Source organism: Sphaerodactylus townsendi, unplaced genomic scaffold (genome assembly GCF_021028975.2).
Source record: "Sphaerodactylus townsendi isolate TG3544 unplaced genomic scaffold, MPM_Stown_v2.3 scaffold_123, whole genome shotgun sequence".
In the NCBI taxonomy this organism is placed as follows: Eukaryota; Metazoa; Chordata; class Lepidosauria; order Squamata; family Sphaerodactylidae; genus Sphaerodactylus; species Sphaerodactylus townsendi.
Genome location: NW_025949771.1, coordinates 394 through 23,059, shown reverse-complemented (window position 1 = coordinate 23,059; position 22,666 = coordinate 394). Strand labels below are relative to the sequence as shown.

At 45.8% G+C, this 22,666-nt stretch overlaps 1 protein-coding gene across 1 annotated transcript; it reads right to left on the bottom strand.

The window, feature by feature from the left end:
* Window positions 1-15,266: 15,266 nt before the first annotated feature.
* On the bottom strand, window positions 15,267-21,017 carry LOC125424852. The gene is made up of 3 exons (XM_048482289.1): window positions 20,610-21,017; window positions 17,753-18,198; window positions 15,267-15,547 (listed from the first exon to the last, which is right to left on the bottom strand). Exons 1-3 carry the CDS (start codon window positions 20,813-20,815, stop codon window positions 15,267-15,269), a joined length of 933 nt encoding a protein of 310 aa, XP_048338246.1. The 5' UTR covers window positions 20,816-21,017.
* Between the last annotated feature and the right edge of the window lie 1,649 nt (window positions 21,018-22,666).

The following is a 22,666-nucleotide window of genomic DNA, read 5'->3' as shown; positions in this document are numbered from 1 at the left end:
TCTGTGTGCCTGCGCAACTATCCATGCGTTGCAGGAATTTTTTTTTTAAAAAAAAGAGAAGTGTTTCCATGCAAAGGTACGAAAGCGACCTGGATTGTTTTCATGGGCTCCAATTGCTGCCTGAACAGGTGAATGGGAAAAAGGGAAACAGGTTCCTTTGCAATGACTGCAACCCATTCTACACAAGCTGTGCGGAATCCACTTTAGATACATTTGAAGTTAAACTGCAACCCTCCCCAAGCAAAAAAAAAAATCTCAAAACCCCAAAAGCCCGCAACAAAAGCTCCAACAGCAATATGCTTAAAAAACTTCCATTTGACAACCGCCTCATTGGAGGTTCAATGCAGTTCTTCTCATGAACCGCTATTTTGACTGCTGTTTTTAGACTTAGGTGTTAAAACAGTTGCTATATATAATTCATGAGCTCCACAGTTATCAAAACTTTTTAAAAGGTTTTCAAAGTTCCTTGAGGGCACTTTGAGTTGAAAGTTATTTCTGAAAACTTGGAGGAGGGATACACTGCAAGAACAACAGTAGCATTACTAATTTAGCTAATTGTTCTCCTTTTTTCCGTTTGCATGGGTTCAGGAAGCGATTTGAGCCCATGGAAACAATTTGAATGAATTTCACACCTTCGCATGAAAACAATTATCTTTTTACATTTTTGTTTATAATGCAAGCGTATCTGCGAAGGCCATGCTGGTCCCGCAATCCGATTGGATGCACATGCGTAGCTTCGCATGTTCAACATGCAATGTAAAAAGAGAGAGAGAGGGAGAGGGAGAGGGGGGGAGAGAGGGAGAGAGAGGGAGGAAAGGAGAGAGGGAGGGAGGGAGGGAGAGAGAGGGAGGGAGAGAGAGGGAGGAAAGGAGAGAGAGAGGGAGGAAAGGAGAGAGAGAGGGGGGAGAGGGAGAGAGAGGGAGAGAGAGGGGGGAGGGAGAGAGAGGGAGGGAGAGAGAGGGGGGGAGAGGGAGAGAGAGGGAGAGAGGGAGGGAGAGAGAGGGAGAGAGGGAGAGGGAGGGAGAGTGGGAGGGAGGGAGGAAAGAATGCAATTTCCTTGCAATGGCCAGGAAATAATGACTGCATCACTATAGATCTATGAGTGAAATGGTGGTCATACTCACTGCCACAGACAGAAAACGTGCTTGGGGGACCTGTGAAATGGCAGGAGCACAGAGAATCAGCCCACAACGTCTCCTGACTGTGTGCGCGGGAACATCCTCAACCCAGGATTTTGCAATAAGGTCGCTAGTTAAGCAATTTTTTGAAAAACCCAGGTTGAGAGGAATATAACGGGCTTTAGTCATTTTGGGGAAGAGACCTGAGCGAAGTTCTTTCCCAAAATACTATTTATAATGTCCTAAAGAGGTTATATTTGTGCTGTGTGGAATCCACCTATATATATTACACTTATTCTGCGGTTACTGCATCAGTTACCAATTAATTCCTGGATACGGTTCAAAGTATTGGCTATCCTATACAAAGCTGCTCATAGCCCAGCCTTATATGCCTTGCTTTGGCAGCTCCATGCATCTGAGCAAATCCTTCCGAAAGCGACACCCTGCAAAAGGGTGAGACCGATAATTGCCTCACCCGGTCATTCTTTGCTGTGGCCCTAGGATTACTTGTTTACCCTGAATGCTGGAAGACCACTTCCTCCCAATCTCCATAGCTACTTAAATCAGCATCCAAGAGGAAAATGGGGGTGGAGAGTGAATGGCTTGGCATCATGACCGAACCTCTGGGTTTCACCGAAGAGTGCTGGGAGACACCGAGAGCACTGTGATGCATATTGATGCTGCCCCACAAATCTCCCAGGGTTAAGGGCAGAGTCCTGGCAACCCTATATGGCCCTCCACTGGTGTAGTGGCCGTGGACAGGGTTGTCAGCTCCAGGTTGGGAAATACCGGGAGATGTTGGGAGTGAAGCGTAAGAAAAACAGGGTTTGGGGATGGGAGGGACTTCAATTGGATGCAATGCCATACAGTCTTCCTCCCAAAGTGGCCATTTTATCCAGGTGAAGTGATTTCTGTCACCTAGAGATCGGCTGTAATTCCAGGAGCTCTCCATCCAGGAAGACTCTGTTTTTATTGTTCCACCAAATGTGTAAAGCAAAATTCTTCAAGAGGGCATTTTTATAAAGGAAACAAGGCAGTAGTAAAACAAAATGTGGGGGGGACACGAGGCCTCACAACTCCACAACAAATATAAGACACAAAAGGATGTTGAAAGGAAGGAAAAGAGAGAGAAAACAGAGAAATACACAGAGCCTAAAGATTTCGCTTCACCCTCTGACGAAGGCAGGAAAGATACTGGGGACTTTTGGCACCAACACCAGACAGGAAGTGACCAAAGTATCTTTCCTGCCCCTTGGATCGAGCGCGGGGAAACCCCCAACAAGATGGACTTCCCCATCCAGGAGAACTCTTCCCTAACAGTGTGTAGTTTACTGCACTGCTAGTCTATATTCGCTATTACTTGGTTTTCTAATTTTTGTAACCCAAGCATTGTTTTCTAATTTTTGTAACCCCTTTGTTGCATTATTTATGGCACGTCTTACACTGTTTTTCTTGATCATGTCCTTATTTAGTAATTCACCTTGAGTCTTGGCAAGAGAGGCTGACTATAAATAGATAAATGTTCAAAAATAGAGGTTTATACTTTCAGAAATGGCAATCAAAGCACTGCTAGTGCAAACTGCAGTTTAAGAAACAAACGACAAACCTTCACCTGAAATCCTAGTTTGGTGCCAACCAACAAACTGTCTTTTCATCTACAACTAACCAAGATTTATTTATTTATTTATTTATTCATTCATTCATTCATTCATTCATTCATTCATTCATTCATTCATTCCACTTATATACCGCCCTCCCCTGGAGGGCTCAGGGCAGTTCACAACAACAGACAAGTGGATAGATAAAATACCGTACAGAGTACTGGTCCTCAAGTTAAAATACAGCACTCAATTTCCGTAACCATTTTTAAATACAGATGGCGTCCGACTATTATTTGTTCAAGACCTGAGTATTTCCCATATGCACAGTTTACCACAGATTTTCCCACTGGTCAACCCTTGTGTCTTGAAAAAGTTTTCTGCGAAGTCACTGCCATTTCTCCAGTCATTTTTTCTTTTGTCTTTTCAGGTGCATTTATTCCATATACAGTAGAACCTTGGTTTTCGTTGGTAATCCATCCGAAAAGAATCGATGAAAACCGAAACCGATGAAAACCAAGGCAAACTTTTCCATAGGAATCAATGTAAATCCAATTAATCCGTTCTAGGCACTCCAAAAGAACTTACCAAAAACACATTTTTTAACGTTTAACGCTGAAAACAGTAACAAACAACAACACTAGGACCAGCTTCAGAGTCAGTGGACCAATGTCGCACCAGAAAGCTGTCCAAAGAGGTCTGTTTCTGACGCCTCTTTAAGATTTGTCTGAAATGGGGCAAGACAAGTTGCAGACACGGCCCGCAACAGCTTTGTCCGGGTGATTTTTCTCCACAAACCCCTGCACCTTACTGCAAATTGATGAAAACCGAGGCAAATCGATGAAAACCGAGACAAATTTTTCACTGAAAAAATCGATGAAAACCAAAGGTAATGAAAACCGAGGTTTCACTGTACTACTGCTGAAAATCTATTATTCCTAATAGTGGTGGGATGACAGTCGTGATGCAGAAAAACACACCCTTTTTTCTTTTATGCAGGAACTCTAGCATTACTGTGTAGTTACACTGAAGTGGCAATTCAAAATCAGCCTCCATTTCTATCATTGAGGCCTACCTACAACAAATGGAAGCGAAAAAACAAACAGGCAAACTGGAATGACCGTTACCTGAAGGAACAGAAACATGTAGGCCAACCACTCCCCCACAAAACCACATTTTCCAGCCATATTACAGCTGCAGTTATTGCGACTTGCGAAAGCAACGTGTCAATTTCACTTGCTCTTTACTGAGGACAGACACACTGTATCTTTGCTTTTATGAGAGTGCTCTCATTCAGGATGAAATTGACAAAGCTGATACAGTCGACCTGGCTTGTGTCTGTGCGCCAATTTTATCTTGCTAACGCAAGATGACGAAAAGAAAAAAAATTAAATTCCTTTCAAAAACAGAGGATGAGGGAGATGAGGAAATGGCTGAAGGGGAGGTTGGGCAATTACATGGGGGCGTGAGTAAGGGTCAGGTGTTTGGAGGGGTGCAGAAATAAAGGCCATTTCAACATGATCACACTCTCAAGGGAAGCTGGCTCAGAAACGGATAAAAAATTGTGGGGAAAGTGGTTGAGATAACAATGGAGGGAAAATGAAGGGAAAACGTTTCTGGAACCAAACAGAGGCCGTTTCCCCACTTTTAAAATGACGTCCGTTTCGTCTGGTCCAAGACCTTCTTAGCGCGAGGGTCGTGTTCCCCAGGCTTCCCCACTGCCCCACGCTCTGCGCGGGGTCATCAAAAAGCGCCGTTTTGAGCAGCGCCAGAATGACCCGCGCTGAGGGGGCGCAAGAGTAGCAGAGTCGGGGCGGCTGCATTGTCACCGCCCCTGTAATGGGGAGTGCAGTTGGACCCCGCCCTACTCGGCGAGAGTAGTGCGCAGCAAACGGTGAGTGGGGAAAGGGCCAGAGAAAAAAGTGTGGATTTTTTTTTTAAGTGTAGTATTTGGCAGCAAAATACATTGTAAACAACTCGTGTGGAAAAGGCCCTGGTTTGTCAGAATGGGTGAATGCAGCTTTTGAGCAAAACTAGGCCTCTGGCCAAGGACAGAGATATATTTGCATTTGGTTTGAAAAACCAAGGGAGGGTGGATAAGGGAGAGGGAAGGCCCTTCCTATACTGGTATCTTTCGGTTCTGAGTCTTACTCAACAAGAGCCTTAATCACCATTTGTCTTCCCAGATAAAGAGGCTGGATGCTATTTCTGAAATGAGTTCCCTCCAGGGCTTTCCTGGCAAATCTCCAGGGGAAGAAAGAGTTCCATACATGCTGATCTGCCAGGAAGAATGCCTTCCTACAAGTCTGGGCTTCGGGCTGCCAACCGGCCAGAATTTCATCCTCCAGGCCAGTTGCTTGAAAAGAAGAACGTCGAACAAGGAAAGGGAAAAATATACGTAATGTTTCCATGGTCGTTTCCCTGTTTTCTGAAAACTGTAATTTACGAGCCGGGGGAAATTTTTTTGCCTTTACCACAATTTAGCTGAACAACGACATGAAAACTCTGCATTTGCACCAGGGCGACTATGTTCCTTCATTTTAAAAAAATCAGTTGGTTTATTCACAAAAGGACATACTGTGCATGCTCAGACACACTTGCTTCTTTTCCCAACAATGTTTTGTTTCCCCTTTAGGGTTTTACATTGTGCATGCTCACACGCTCTCATCTTCAGGGACCAGAGTTTTTCAATACCAAATGTGGCAACTCTTGTTTGATGGTAATGTGAAAAGCATGTACTAAAGGCAACTCGTTGTTGGATGTCCTTTCTTAGAACCACCGTGGGGCAAAGAAAGAGTCTCTCACCCACTTCAATTACAGTTCTACATTAAATATTTAGACCTCTTTAAAGGTGGGAGTAAAAGCACGAATGTTCAAATATTTTAAATTTGGGTGTATTTAGACCAGCTTTTTTGTGCTTGTGGGCACCTTTGGAATTTGGACAAAATGGCTGACATGGGAGGAGGAGCTAAACACAAAATGGCTACCGTGGGAGGAGCCAATCACATGTTTGTGCATATTCACACACACAGACAGTGGCATAGTGCCAAGGGGGTGGGGGGCTGCGACACACCAGGCATGTGTCTCTGTGGGTGCATTCCGGGGGCATTCCGGGAGGGACAGGGCATTCCAAGAGTGGAGGGGGGTTTGGAGGGGCGCGGGGCACACGCGTGCACCGGACGCAGTTCCCCCTTGCTTCATCCCTGCACACAGGGGACAAAAAAGAAAAATACTCTGGTTTCTCTTCAGATCACATAAAAGAAAAAATTAAAAATACACAGGGAAAGAGGAGTGTAAGAGAGAATAAAAACAACACAGTCTATCCGCACAGTCCACTGTACAGGGTTGTTGAGAGGATAAAATGGAGGACAGAAAAAATTATGTGTGCCCCCATTGTGGAAAAAGACAGGATGTAAATTTATTTCAATTGGTGTTATTTATAGTCCACCTTCCTCAGTGAAACTCAAGGCAGATTATACAGTGTAAGTCAACAAAATCATCAGAATGGGAACTATAACAAACAATGCGATAGGGTGCATATTGCAGGTCTGGATTCAACTGGAAATTTAAATGAAGCTGAAACAAAGCATAAGCATTACCCTGACACATTCCACCATTCATAAATTACACAGCAGGTTTCTGCTTACAGCAACGTACGGTACAAACTCTACACGATAATATAATCCATAGTCCCTTTACCCAAGCACCTTTCTGAACCATATCATTACAACACAGCCCTGTTACGTGTATAACAGAGCCTTCCTGAATAATTCAGATTTGCAGTTTGTGGAAAGCTAAGAGGGCGAGGAAGCCTTCCAGATCTTTGCAAGTAGACCCTTCCGCAAGCTAGGAGCCACAACGGAGAAAGCACATATGGGCAGTTGTGGATTTTGCCCACCTGCAGGATGGCATCTTTAGCAGGCTCACTTAGATGAGCAAAGCTGTCTTTTTTATTGGAAATCCTACGCAATTTAACCTAGGGCCTTCACTACCACCAAGCCACTTACACCCAAAAGAGCTAGTCTCAGGCTAAGAGAGATCTTTCCTCGGCAACTTGCCACCTAGAGACCTTGGAAGAGCCACTGCTGGATCCTTTAACTCAAAAACTCCCAGCTGCCTAAAAGTTCTCCACAGCCCAAAAATGGAATTCCACCGCCCTTTTGGGTGGCTTTAGTCTGAGGGCTATGTTAGGGATGTTCCCAGGCTGAAAACCTGGTGGAAGTGGACCATGGGTCAAATCCCCACTAGCATCTTAGCCAGGTTTCAGAGCACAAACTAACCAGGTTGGAGGGACGACCTCCCCATGGCTTGCGTGGCAGATTCCGTTTCTGGCGCTTGTTCTCCCTGTTAATCCGCGTTCCGGCAGGACCTGGTTGCAAGTGGCATTAACACGGTTCAGAGCTGATCCGAGGGGAGGGATGAGGGTTGAAACCCTGACTCGTTTCCCGCCCTGGAGTGTGACGCAGAATTCGGGCAACCAATCAGAGCTGCGATGCGCAAAAAGCTTTTCCTTGGTTTTGTTTCTGCTTTTGTGATCGGCCAGCAGAAGGGGATGCAAACGTTAAATAGTCAAACATGTAACTTTGAATCGTTAATGGTTCACACAGGTAACGATTAACTGTTTGCACAGTTAAACAGTTAAACGTTAAACTTTTACACTCTGGTTTTTTTGATCACGCCTCTACAATGTCCGTTTCCGCAGTGGGAAAAGGTCCCGCCCCATCAAGGCACGCCAGCCAATCAGGGGAGACCGGTGAAGTGAGCTCGCCTGGTAGTGGGGATTGCTAAGAGTTCTGCAACCGGGTGTGTCTGCTGTGTGCTCGCCGCGGTGGGGAGGGAGAAACTCCGGCGAAGAGGACACAGTTTCACAATGAACAGGTTTGGATCTGCGTGCAAATTTCAAGTGGGGATTCGACCATGGTCAGCTCCACCCCCAGGAACACCCCATACCTGACCCCAGCTGTATCAACAGCCAGTTTCGGCTGGCACAGCTCTGAGGCGCAAATCTTATCCCAGGTTGGGCACCACCAAGCTGTATGCTGCCTGCCTGCTTCCCTCCTTGTCCCCTCCACCAGTGCGTTTGCCACTCATGGCACACTTGTGCCAATTACCCAAGTCCCTCCCCCATCCCCCCTGGATTGGTCTTCCTGCTGAGTGATAATTTCTGCAGTTTGCAACTGGTTGTTGGAAGTCCTTTCTTAGGACACACAGAGTGTTGCAATAAGTAATAAGTACACTCAGGTGCATCCTTCGCAACTGTTTTAGTGCACTGGCAAAATCAGAGCAGGGTTCGTACCGGATTGCTGATCAATGTTCACCTCCATCATTTCCCTTTCTGCAAAGGATCTCTGCCTACTCCTTTATGAATCCATTCAACCACAGCAGCCACCTTTGGTAGACCATCTCAGGGTGCCCCGCCTTCTGAGATTAGGCAATCCAACGAGGGGGCCTTCTCACCAAACTCTCTCCCCAAAGAGACTCGCCTGTCTTCTTTTGCCATCACCCACCAACAGGCGATGCAGTTTTGTTTTGTCTGACATTCTCTCAGTGACCCCTCTTTCCTGCCTCACGTTTTAATTTTAGTTGTTATTATTTTTTCAAATTATTTTATTAAATGTCTATACTGCCCCTCCCTTTTACGCTTGCATATGCATTTTATTGTGTTGCATGCAGTGGTGGGATCCAAAAATTTTAGTAACAGGTTCCCATGGTGGTGGGATTCAAACTGTGGCATAGCGCCAATGGGGCTGGGCGGGGCATGGCAGGGGCGTGGCCGGGCATTCTGGGGGCGGGGCATTCCTGGGCGGGGCTGTGGCAAGGACGCAGCCGCTGTGCTGGTCCTTGAGTGGGAAACTAATGCACACTGGCGCAGGCTGCCACACACGCCAGTGCACCTCCTGCTAGACTGCTTCAAGTTCTGCGCGCTATTGCTGAGAGGAGGGGCGTAACTAAGGCAAAAATCACGTGGCAAAATCACCAATTAGTACTCCCCTCTTGGTACACACAAATAATTAGTAACCTACTCTCAGGAACCTGTGAGAACCTGCTGGATCCCACCTCTGGTTGTATGTGTACTTTAGCTTTGTTTTAATGACACATTTGTTTGGTGATAATGGATCTTAAGATGTGATTTCATTGTCTATGTTTTTAACCAGATAGCTGCCTTGGTGGGCCTTCTCACCAAACATCAGGGCAGAAAGGGGAGTATACATTTTGTAAGTTAAACACACAAATAGGCCTTTTTGTCTCTCCCATCCGCCACCATCTCTGCATTCTCTTCATATGCAGGTTATTCTAGCATCCCTGTTACCTCGTCAATATGAGTGTTGCAGCTGACATAGCGACCCCTGGTGGAGTTTTCAAGGCAAGTGATTTAGTGAGGGTGGTTTGCCATTGCCTTCTTCTGCAAAGTCTTCAATAGCGGTCTCCCGCCCAAGTACCGACCCCTCTTAGCTTCTGAGATTTGAGTCTGGAGAAGCGAAGGTTAAGGGGGGACATGATAGTTACCTATGAAATACCCTGACACAACCCCTCTCCAGGGTTTCCAGCTCTGGGATGGAGAAAGTGAAAATTTGTCAGCAATCTAGTATAAACCATGCCCTGGTTTATCTGGAGAAGTGAAGGTTAAGGGGGGACCTGATAGCTATGTTTAAATATTTGAAGGGATGTCATGTCAAAGAGGGAGCAAGCTTGTTTTCTGCTGCCTCAGAGACTGGGACACGGAGTAATGGATTCAAGATGCAGGAAAAGAGATTCCACCTCAACATTAGAAAGAACTTTCTGACTGTCAAGGCTGTTTGACAGTGGAATTGGAGAGTGATAGAGTCTCCTTTTTTGGAGGTTTTTAAACATAGGATGGATGATCATACGTCAGGAGTGCTTTGATTGTGATCCTGTATGGCAGGGGGTTGGACTTGATGGCCCTTGTGGTCTATGATCCTAGATTAGGCTATATGATACACTTCTGTTGCCCCACCTCTCCTACGTACCTTAGCTTAAAAATTCATATTGTTCAAGAGATACACTTGGTTTCATTCTGTCTCGCATTTGGCAGCTCAGTCACAAGATACGGACATGCGTTTTAACTAAAGATGGTGGGGCTACAACCCATTATACTTGGGTTAAGTTGATCAAGGTTCTTTGTTCAAGCACAACTATTCTCCCTTAAGCAGGATCTCTGAATATCTGAAGACATAAGCTGGGATGCAGGCAAACTCCAATTAAAATAAATGTTAGTCTTTGAGGTGGCATGGGACTTTCACTCTACAACCATCATTTTAAAAAACTCAACTGCCTCTGTCGAAGGCTTTCACGGCCAGATTCAACTGGTTGTGGTGGGTTTTCTGGGCTGTCCGGCCGTAGTCTGGTGGCTCTTGTTCCTAACAATTCGCCTGCATCTGTGGCTGGCATCTTCAGAGGTGTATCACAGAGGGAAGTCTGTTACACACTTCCCTCTGTGATATACCTCCGAAGATGCTGGTGTGTAACAGATTTCCCTCTGTGATACACCTCTGAAGATGCCAGCCACAGATGCAGGCGAAACGTTAGGAACAAGATCTACCAGACCACGGCCACGCAGCCCAGAAAACCCACCACAACCAATCAACTGCCTTTGTCCGTTGTCAAGAGAACCCCCAAGTCGAATCCCCACTTGAAATTTTCACGCAGATCCAAACCTGTTCGTTGTGAAACCGTGTCCTCTTCATCGGAGTTTCTCCCTCCCCACCACAGCAAGCACACAGCAAACACACCTGGTTGCAGAACTCTTAGCAATCCCCACTACCAGGTGATCTCGCTTCGCCGGTCTCCCCTGATTGGCTGGCGTGCCTTGATGGGGCGGGACCTTTTCCCACTGCGGAAACATACATTGTAGGGGCGTGATCAAAAAAACCAACGTGTGAAAGTTTAACGTTTGGCTGTTTAACTGTGTAAACAATTAACAATTCAAAGTTACACGTTTGACTGTTTAACGTTTACTTCCCCTTCTTTCTGTTGGCCGATCGCAAAAGCGGAAACGAAACCAAGGAAAGGCTGCATGCACATCGCAGCGCTGATTGGTTGCCCGAATTCCGCTTCACACTCCAGGGCAGGAAACAGGTCAGGGGTTCAACCCCCCATCCCTCCCCTCGGATCCAGTCCCTGAACCGTCGTTAATGGGGTTCTATGCCACTTGCAACCAGGTCCCTGCCGGAACAGCGGATTAACAGGGGAGAAACGAGCGCCAGAAAGCGAGGAATCTGCCACGCAAGCCATGGGGAGGTTGTCCCTCAAACCTGGTTAGTTTGTGTTCTGAAACCTGGCTAAGACGGTAGTGGGGATTCAACCCCAGAAGTAGCCAAACAGGTCAGGGATCAGGACTGAGTTGCCAGTCAACACGTGAGGCCTAGAGCTCTTGTGGCATTAAAGACTCCAGACTACAGGAATCAGCTCCCCTGGAGAAAACAGCAGCACCAGAGGGTGGCAGAGTTCCCCCCCCCAGGCTCCTCCCCCAAACCTCCGGAACCTTCCCAACCCAGAGTTGGCAACCCTAGAGAGGGATTGTGTCAGGGTATTTCATAGGTTGCTCTTCATTCCCTTAATTTCTGCCTAATGCAGAGGCAAGAACGCAAGCTAAGCAACCCGAAGAAACATTTGTTTAATTAATTGGACATCTCCAAGAACAACATTTTGGATGGTGGTGGGAGATATGTGGGAGGAGGCGTTTTCTGTTTGCTTACATCTTTGTTTTTAAGGAAAGAGCGCACTCTGCCCTGGATACGGGGAGTGAAGATTCTCTTTCAGAGGTATGGGTGGGGCCAGGTTTTAAGTCTCCCTGCGGGCATCTGGTAGGGCAGGGCAAAAATGCAAATAAATAAATACAACAATTGTATGTGCAGCTATACGCAGGCTTGTGATAGCCAGGGGGATGGGAAATACTAACTAAACATGACTTTACATGCACATGCTGCGCCAAGGTAGCACAGGAGCAGCTAGATTCGAGCCCTGTAGAATCTTACGAGACCAACAAGAGTTTTGGGGTTATAAGGTTTCGCGAGTCAAAGCGTCTCTTGTCAGACAAGACTCTTAAAAACACATACCGGTATTTGAATCTCACTGTTCTGCCACAGACCCAGCACAGCTACCCTCTAATACCGTGTTTCCCCGAATATAAGACAGTGTCTTATATTAATTTTTGCTCCCGAAGATGCGCTATGTCTTATTTTCAGGGGATGTCTTATTTTTCTGTGTTCTGTTCGTCGGGCATGCTTCCAAACAAAAACTTTGCTACGTCTTACTTTCGGGGGATGCCTTCTATTTCGCACTTCAGCAAAACCTCTACTACGTCTTATTTTTCGGGGATGTCGTATATTAGGGGAAACAGGGTATCAGCACAGCAACAGGGGTCTGTTTAAGCAAACTGATCTACAATATTAACAACATCCTTCGTTTCAACTTTTTCTGAAGTCCGAGTCAATGAAGAAATATGGGAGAAGAGGCTACAGAGAATGAACTTACTGCTGTTTGCGTGACAAAACTATGAAGAAGAAGTAATGGGGGGAGGGAGAAAAGGGGGGAAAGTATTGTTTGAAAATGTATGAAGAAGGAAATTACTATAAACTGTAAAATTCAAATGATACAATAAAATAATAATTAAAAAAAACTTTTTCTGAAGTCCTCAAAACAGGCAAGAGAAAAAAAATGTTTGAACATAAGAACATAAGAACAAGCCAGCTGGATCAGACCAGCGTCCATCTAGTCCAGCTCTCTGCTACTCGCAGTGGCCCACCAGGTGCCTTTGGGAGCTCACATGCAGGATGTGAAAGCAATGGCCTTCTGCGGCTGTTGCTCCCGAGCACCTGGTCTGTTAAGGCATTTGCAATCTCAGATCAAGGAGGATCAAGATTGGTAGCCATAAATCGACTTCTCCTCCATAAATCTGCCCAAGCCCCTTTTAAAGCTATCCAGGTGAGTGGCCATCACCACCTCCTGTGGCAGCATATTCCAAACACCAATCACACGTTGCGTGAAGAAGTGTTTCCTTTTATTAGTCCTTATTCTTCCCCCCAGCATTTTCAATGAATGCCCCCTGGTTCTAGTATTGTGAGAAAGAGAGAACAATTTCTTTCTGTCAACATTTTCTATCCCATGCAATGTATTTATTAGTTTCACTTCAAAAACATTTCGCCCTGCCTTTTTACCCAATTTGGAACCTCAGTTTGTATTATAAAACATGACCCATGAAAATATATGAATCAAACCAACAGGAGGGCAGTAAAGAGCAAAGCCAAAACAATAAGACCAGCATACGAAGCCTAGTCCACTAGAAAAGTGCTTTCTGGCCTAGTAGGGCACAAGGCATGCTCCTGGTGGATCAAAGTTTGGCCTCCATGAGACCCACTGTGTTAATTCATGATGGGAAGGGGAAAAATAGTTTCCTCACATGTCTCAGTTCCACAAGTTTTAGGGCTTCAACAGTCATAAGAACATAAGAACTAGCCTGCTGGATCAGACCAGAGTCCATCTAGTCCAGCACTCTGCTACTCGCAGTGGCCCACCAGGTGCCTTTGGGAGCTCACGTGCAGGATGTGAAAGCAATGGAATGTTGAATTTGGAAAAAAAGAAACAAAACTGGGAACAAAAGGACATCTTGTCAAATTGTGACCTTTCCTGCACATGGCCCTTGATAACAGCTGAGCCACCAGTTTCAGGACAAGCTATATTTTCCAGATGGTCTCCAAGGGCAATCCCACATACTGTACATTGTAGTAGTCAGGGAGCTATCAAGACATGTATACCCATAGGAAGGTATGATTGGCACACCACCCAACAGTGACCAAACACACTCCATGGCTACTGCCACTACCAAGTTAACTGCTGGAACGCATCCAAGTAATTGACCTTTTCCAAGGAATATGTCCCTGTCCAAGATTGGCAAATCTACGCTTTTTTTCTGAATCTTTTTGGGCTCAAACCGCAAGGAATACTGTTTTGAGTTTATTCACAGTGGAGTCGACATCCACCGATTTCAATGGGATTGGAGTAACTCCACATAGGACTGCACTGCCAGAATCATAACCCAGATCTATTGAAAATCAGGAGTACAGTTTAGTGTCATGAGCACACTGGGTAGGTGGCTAGAGGTCCACTAGGATTGCAACTGATCTCCAGGTGACAGGAATCAGGTCACCTGGAAAAAATGGCTGCTCTGGAAGGCGGAGTCTATGTCATTACACCCCCAGTGAGGGCCTTCCTCTCCCCAAAATGCACCCTCCTCAGGCTGTGCCTCCAATATCTCCAGACATTTCCCAACCTAGATCTGACAACCCAAGTGACTCTATATCCTCCTCAGACAATTTCTTCCAGCAGGATTCACATAGATACCAGCCAGTGTGACAGGCACAACAAAAAAAATTGGTTCCATAATTGTTAAGGAGCATCTGGGTTCCCTAACTCAATCTAATCGAATTCAATTCATTAGCAGTACGTTTGGAAATCTGTATGCCAGGGGTGTCCAACTCTCACACTTCAGATGTTCATGGACTGCAATTCCCACAGCCACAATTCCCCACTGGCCATGCCAGAAATGTAGTCCATGAACATTTGAAGTGTCAGAGTTGGACACCCCTGTTGTATGCAAACAAAAGCACAAGCACTAAATAGAGGGCTCCTATCTCTTTTACTTAAGAACATAAGAACAAGCCAGCTGGATCAGACCAGAGTCCATCTAGTCCAGCTCTCTGCTACTCGCAGTGGCCCACCAGGTGCCTTTGGGAGCTCACATGCAGGATGTGAAAGCAATGGCCTTCCGCAGCTGTTGCTCCCTAGCACCTGGTCTGTTAAGGCATTTGCAATCTCAGATCAAGGAGGATCAAGATTGGTAGCCATAGATCGACTTCTCCTCCATAAATCTGTCCAAGCCCTTTTTAAAGCTATCCAGGTTAGTGGCCATCACCATTCCTGTGGCAGCATATTCCAAACACCAATCACACGTTGTGTGAAGAAATGTTTCCTTTTACTAGTCCTAATTCTTCCCCCCAGCATTTTCAAATGTATGCCCCCTGGTTCTAGTATTGTGAGAAAGAGAGAAAAATTTCTCTCTGTCAACATTTTCTATCCCATGCATAATTTTATAGACTTCAATCATATCCCCCCTCAGACGTCTCCTCTCCAAACTAAAGAGTCCCAAACGCTGCAGCCTCTCCTCATAGGGAAGGTGCTCCAATCCTGCACTTTTTCTATCTCTTCAATATCCTTTTTGAGATCCAGAAAGATACCACAGTTGATAATATCGAAGTCCAGGAAAGAACCAAGACAATCCACAGGGTAGAACACATTCTCTTTCTCTCTTGTTCTTTCTCTCTCACACACATACACCCAATATCATTCACCATGGTGACCAAAACAGACTCACTCCCAAAGCTTAGATGGAATCCAGATCGAACCGGATTTAGAAAATTGAATTTCATCCAGTAGAACCTGGAGTTGTCCGGACACAACTTGCTCTACCACCTTGGCTAAGAAGGAGATGCTGGAAATTGGCCCACTGTACTTAAAGGGATTAAAGGCAGGATTATTCAATAAAGATTGCACCACCAATCTTTCGTTCTTCAAGGAGGCATTCGCTGTCCCTTGGATCCAGGCCTCTCAGTCGCTCCCATTCAACCCCAACAAGCTCGCCAAGATGGGCACGGTTGTTCAGGACGTGGTGTCCAGCCCAACTGCCATGCCCACAACCAAAGACGTTAGCAGCAGCAGGTTCTTCAACAAAACCTAAGAAGAGTTCAATCCTTAACCTCCAACATGTGATTAAGGAGTACAGTTCCAAGTCTGAACAGTGGTGAGCACTTTTATCTACCAAAAAGAAAAGAATTGCAACTCGTGCACAAATGCATTTCAGTGCATACTGCATGCACAAACGTAAAAACTTGGGCTGGACATAACATGAAACCTGTGTTTGGCAGATGGCTGCTTCATACAGGCCAGAACAGGCCTTCCTTATAGGAAACATGAGCCCATGTACAGCATGCCATCACACACATAGGATTTCTTCTGCTTTGAGTTTGTTCAAACCACATAGATATGGCCAAAAAAAAAAGCCCATGAAATTTTCACCTGTGATATCTATACTCAGGTGTTTCCTGCATGGAAGATCCTTTTTAGAACGTGCAAAGTTGCCTTCCATTTCAACCCCTGGCAAGTGGACATACTAAGGCAGTGATGGCAAACCTTTTTGAGACCAAGTGCCCAAATTGCAACCCAAAACCCACTTATTTATTGCAAAGTGCCAACACGGCAATTTAACCTGAATACTGAGGTTTTAGTTTAGAAAAAAAACGGTTGGCTCCGAGGTGCACATTACTCAGGAGTAAGCTTGGTGAAGCAACCATTCAACGCTTCGAATGGGTGAATCGTGACCCCAGGAGGGTTTACTCAAAAGCAAGCCCCATTGCCAGCAACCGAGCTTACTCCCAGGTAAAGGATTGTGACCAGGACAGCCTAGATGTGTGTGTGTGTGTGTGGGGGGTGATTTTCTGCCCCACCCACATGATGAACTCTGGGCACGCGTGCCCACAGAGAGGGCTCTGAGTGCCACCTCTGGCACCCGTGCCATAGGTTCGCTACCACTATACTAAGGACTTTTTGCAGCATGGACTTTTAACAGGAAAAAAAGAAAGCATGCATGCTGTACAAGCTTTGTTTAAAATCACAAGCTCCCCCCCCCCCCCGACACACACACAATTTCCATGATGTTTATGTGACATTAAAAGTACAGAAACTGCAAAGGACTCTTTGGCATCTGAAAAACTAACCCATCAGTTGCGGTATACAAGAAGGCCATATAAAGGCGATATCCAAAACATACCCAATACCCCAATACCCCCCTCCCCATACACAGAAGAATGGAATGGGAATGCTCAAACAATGGGGCCTAAAGACCGTGAAAAGCATGGGGCCCTGGTCAGCGTCTCACGTTTCTAAAACTGCAGAGCCCAAACACAGGCCGGATAAAAACAGAGCAGATTGTTCCTAGTTAGTACGCCCTGGCGATAAATTTAGCTGAGCAAAACAGGCAGCATTCACTGACAGACGGAATTTGCACCAATAGACTCTTCAGTGCCAAGACCCACCTTTAATTTGAAACGGCAACCTGTGATTCATTGCCGGGGTTTATCCATCTACCTTTTCTTGACCTTCTATTTTCTCCTCCTCTCTCGTCTTTTTACCTCCCCCCAAAAACACCCAACACACCCTTACACAACAATTACAAGGCGCTGCTGCTGCTGCTTGCGCGACTCACCTGTCTTCGGGGTGTGACCCACTCCCAGATCGCAACCCACCCACTAAAGGCTGGTGACTCACACAACACTCACACAACACTTTTCATAGCTATACTCGGGGATGGGGCGGTCTAGAAGCCCAAAGTATAAATAAAATAAATAAAAAAAACATACATCCTGCCTGTGAACCAACTGCAAACGCACACAGTGGGTTCTGTGCATGCAGTTAAGCTTCCTAACTCCCCTGGACTTAAAGGGGGTTTGAGCAGCTTATGATAACAATCCTTAAAAGGTCTCCTTGGAAGTAAGGAAAGTGCTCTTAAGATGGCAGCCCTAACTCTGTCCAGGACTGGAGCCTTAAAACAGCTTATGCTACTTCAGAGACGCAGGGCCCTAATTTGGCCAGACAAACTTTTTAACAACAGCAACGGAAAAACAACCAAGACTACCTACTCACTCTCCTTTTCATTAATCTGCTTAGGCCCCGTGGCTGCTCTGTCACTTTTTAATCCAGGCTGAATGCAAATTCTACAGGCTAGAGAAATAGCAAATTTGCCCTACACGGCTGCATATAAACCCCGCTCTCTCTTTTGCACGACTCCACAGTGACGTCGGCACCAACCAACCATGGGAACACGTCCCAAAGCAAAAGGAGGATTCTGGCAAACAGTGAGGTGAAGGAGAGAGAGAGGCGGAGGAGATTATTTTAAAACAACGGTGCGGGGGGGGGGCGGGGGGGGCGATGATTTTCCTTGCGGACAAAAGATCCAGGTGCTACCAGAGACCTCTGGCGGCCCTCCTCCAAGTGGGATAGCGTGAAAACAAGAGGCAGGGTCACGGCAATAAAACAAAAGCGACGTGGAAAGAAAGAGAGAGAAGGAGGGCGAAGGGGTGAAGCAGCAGCTACAAAGAAAACAGAGCAGGCAGGAAAAAGAAATTCCAGACGCTTCAAGATGGCGCGGAGACGACAGGCCTCTGGCAAAACCTCTTGAGGAGAAACACCCGCTCTTCTCTCTCTCTCTCCTCCCCCCAACACTCCCAATCCCCTTCCTTTTCTCTTTAGACGATTCTCCATTGAGACTGAAATACTGAAAGAAGAAAGGCAAGCCAAGAAATAGCCACCCCCTCCAAACCCTGGTCCAAACAATACCTGTTTTTTCTTTGATTTCACAGAGGACGGTGAACAGGGCTGGCTTCATTCGATGGCAATTCAGAGCGTGTTTCCTGCAGTTTAAACAGTGGGAGAGAGAACAGATAAAGCCAACGTTTTTGGGAAAGAGTTTCGAGGGCCCAACCAAAATATATATATCTGTTCCAAGGCCTCAGACTAGTGAATACACCCATTCCTTTTTATTCACAAGCATAATGGAATCCCCAACCACTACCAGCAATTCCCAATATAATTCTAGTTTCTGACAGGCAGAATGATTAAAACCGTACATTCTCTTCAAACTGGCGAATGGTTTATCAAAACACCAGGGAACCTGCAGGGATAGCAAAAGGTACAAACTTTGTTCCAAGTTAGGGAAAGTAGACAAAGGGGAGCTAATTTTTTTAAAGGAATGGACCTCCTTCATTAGAATAAACCCCCCAAATCACAAAAATGTTTCTCTTTTATTAACTTCTCTTATTGTTCTAACTTCACCACAAAACAATTTTTATAAGGTTTTTATTTTCTGACTCGTTAACTACACTTATAATTAAACTGTGAGATCCCCCCCCTTCGGTTACACCAACCACCGTCCTTTTTTAAAGGGCAACCAAATGCAGAAAACATTGGATGTGGCTATTCAAACCGAAACCATTCCGAAATGGAATTAAAACTCTCAACACTAGGCCAACAATTGACATACAGGCACAAACTTTCAGTGAAAACATCCCCAAATAGTAAATCTTTCCTAGTCACCAAATTGAGCATCTAATTTTCAGATTGGCAAAGAAAAGGGGGAAAGTTTCCACACTGAAATACTCCAAAATATAACTTTTCTGATTCTGGCTGAAACACTTTATGGAGAACCTCTTTTCCGTTTACAATCCCTCATCTTTCACTGCCCATGAAATCATTACTAAACCTCTCCATACTTTCTGGTATCCAACCCACCATTTATCTCACATTAGATTTTATGCCACCGTCACACAGGTACCCCAGAACAAAAAACACCCATGAGTAGGTCTGATTTCCAAAACTACAGCACCCATACTCCTAACTAGCACTTCACAATAGTTACCAGAAGCACAAACTCTGCCTTACACACATACACACAAGCGACAATTCCCAAGCGGAAACACCTTCCAGGAAAAAAAACTAAACATGCCCTTTGATGTGAACCACAGTTCTGTTGAATAAACCCACACACCAAACAGCTTCAAAAATTCTCACACGCCAAAACCACGCACACAGAACGCCTCCTCTTACAAACAAGTCTCTTGAAGCGAGCCAGCTGAAGAGAGATTCTCCTCCCACAAAGTAAAGATGAAAGAAATGATTTCATTTTTTTCTTTCAAAACAACTCTAAAAACTAAATCATAACCCTTCTGCTCCCTTGGACATACACCAGCCACCAAACATCATTACCAATATCCCATAATTCAGTCAAGTGTGGGGTTTTTGGTACCTCTGACAGAAAAGTGGGTGAGAGGGCAGAGTTAGTGGGTGGCAAATCAGATTCCGACGTTTTCTAGAAGTGAGGTCCAGTGGTTTAAGCGAAAGATCTGAGAACCAGGAGTTGCAAATCTGGGAAGCGATACCCAGAATGTGATACCAGTCCCTCTCTCAGAACAGCTACCAGCCACATCACAGTGGCCAAAATGCTCCACATTTCCAGGCTGAAGTATCCCCACTCTCCAATCTCTCACCCCAAATCATCCACCAATGCCTCCTTCCCCCACACAAGACAGTAACCCCAAAGGAAACGTTCGTCCCCTATATTCTGGCAGTGCCCAAATTACACTTTTCTATTTTTGTCCAAATTTCCAGATCCAAAAGGCCTCTGGTAGCCCTACACACTTCCTTCCCAAAGTGAATCACTCTTCCTAGTTAGGAATAATTCCCGTTTATCTCTTTTTTTCTTGTAAGGAACAAACTGAAACTTTAACACTCGGCTGTTCTGTATCCAGGCCCCTGGCTATCCTTTGAAGTGTCCGTTCAAGTTCCCCTACAAGCGATCCCATTCTCAGTCCAATCCCACCACCCTCCCCTCCAATCCCACAAAGAGGGGGAACCCTTTATTTCCCATCAACTCTTTAATTTTTATTTTCCACCCAACACCCCGAGGCATGCCAAGAATCTTAGACTTTTGAGGATACCCGAATCAACATGCCCCCTTGGCCCATAATTCTCCATCAGCTAAGTCCACGCCAACTCTGTTTCTAACTCTCCACCAAAGACTCTCAATTGGCATCCAAACACCCTCTTCCCCCCCACCCACAGAATCAAACACTGCAACGTGAGAATGAGGTGGAGAGCGCATGGAACGTATCCCACGCCAACCAGACTGCAATTCTGTCAACTAAGCCCCACTTTGCCGCCTGTTCGCCCCAACCTGCCCCATGCACACACAAAGGGGAATCCTTCCACCCAACTTTCCGCCCCCCACAAAGCCCGGTCCGCCCAAGAACGGAAAAGGGTAACCAACTTTGCCTGCGCTTCGTCCAAGCTTTGGTCCGTGATGGTCATGATCTGTTGGAGGATGTCGCCAATGTCTTGTTTCCGAGGCTCTCCGTTATCCGAGGGGGGTTCGTGGAGCGAGTGGGGGGTCATGGTCTGGACTCCTTGGACCGCAGGGTGGCCTGTGAGCCCCACTGCCCCCCTGGCTTGGATCAGCCTCCCTTGGTCGTCCATTCTTGGCCAACCACAAGGCAAATCGTCCACACACACACGCAGACCCACACCAAAAAAAGACGTATATCCTAATTTGGCACCGAGCGACACAAGGGCAGCGTCGAAGAAAGAATCGGCTCTATTCCATCTTGGATGTCTGCTCCCACAGCCCCTTCCTTGGAGACTTTGGGGCTGGGAAAATGGAGTCCCACACAAGGGCTGGAGGAGGAGGAGCTGGAAAGGGGGAGGGAAGCGAAGGGGGAAAAAAAGGAGGAGAAGAGATCAGCTTCTCTGCCGCTGGTTGCTCGCTTGCTTTCTCTCTCTCTCTCTTCCCCCCCCTCCCTTCCTCTTCAAAAACCTCGACTGAGGCACGGGGCTGTAGACTCACTCCTACACAGCTGCTGCCCTCAGCTGGTTTGTTGGAGGAAACGCCACCTGAAAGGGAAGGAAAAAAGCACGGGTGGTGAAAGAAGCAACCTGCTTTCCAGCTAGAAGAAGAAGAAAGCGCAGGCAAGAGGGGTACCAACGAGCATCGTGTATCCCGAGACTGCATCCTTGTCAATTTCCATCTGAAACAAGCTGGAGGATATGCCATCATCCTTGCACAGGTGTCAAACTCGCGGCCCTCCAGATGTTAGGGACTACAGTTCCCATCACCCCCTGCCAGCATGACGCTGGCAGGGATGATGGGAACTGTAGTCCATAACATCTGGAGGGCCGCAAGTTTGACACCTAGAGGATTACAACCTCCACTCAATCTGCAAGTTGACACTCTCCCGCCACCATGAAAACACATACCCTTCTTGGCAAAGGATCGCCCATGCCCCCTGGAAGGATTCTGCCGGCCCTGCTTATTTTGTCCATTAACGTTATCAGTGATAACAAAATAATTGCCTTCATGATGAAGACCCCGGACTGGCATCTGCTTTTATAACACTGGATCGTTTTATCACCCTTCATCCTGCACCGATTTTACATTTTGGCTGTCTAACCACATTTAGCCACGATGAAGCTAGAAAATATTCATACGTGTAAGGATGTGCTGCTGGTGACCAAGATAACTAATGCCGTAGTGTTCCCCGTGAGGGGTGCAAAAGTTGGACAACGAAGAAGACAATTCGTTTGAAACTGGTGTTTGTGGAGAGTTTCACAGATATCGTGGACTGACAAAAAGACCAATCGGTGGGTTCTAGGTCTAATCAAGCCTTTTCGGGCCCTCGGGAACTCGGTGAGTTCTGCAGGGCCTGCAAAACCGAGCTGTTTCACCAGGCTTTTGGGGGAGCTGGCTGCTGAGTTACCGCCCCTTTTGATGCCCATGTACTATCTATTCTTTTTCAGTGATCTATCAGTCCCCTCCCGCGGTTAGGACCGGATGCCACCCGCCAAGGGGTGGTTGGTATATGTTGCTGCTTTAACTGATTTTATGGGTTTTAATGTTTATTCGATTTGTCCTTTTGTGCACTGGTATTACTGTTGTGTTTGCTTTGACTTGTACACCACTCTGAGCCCTTCGGGGGTAGAGCAGTTTATTAAATCAAATTAATAATAATAATAGTAATAGTAGTAATAATAGTAATAATAGTAATAGTAGTAATAATAGTAATAATAGTAATAGTAATAATAGTAATAGTAATAATAGTAATAATAATAGTAATAATAGTAATAGTAATAATAGTAATAATAGTAATAGTAATAATAGTAGTAGTAGTAATAATTATTATTATTATATAGTAGTAATAATAATAATTATCGCGGGTAACCACGAGAATGTCAGAACCCCCAGTAAAAGACAAACTCGTGTAGTAAGACAGCAGTTTTATTTTAAGATGGATCTGCATAGTAATAATAGTAATAGTAATAATAGTAATAGTA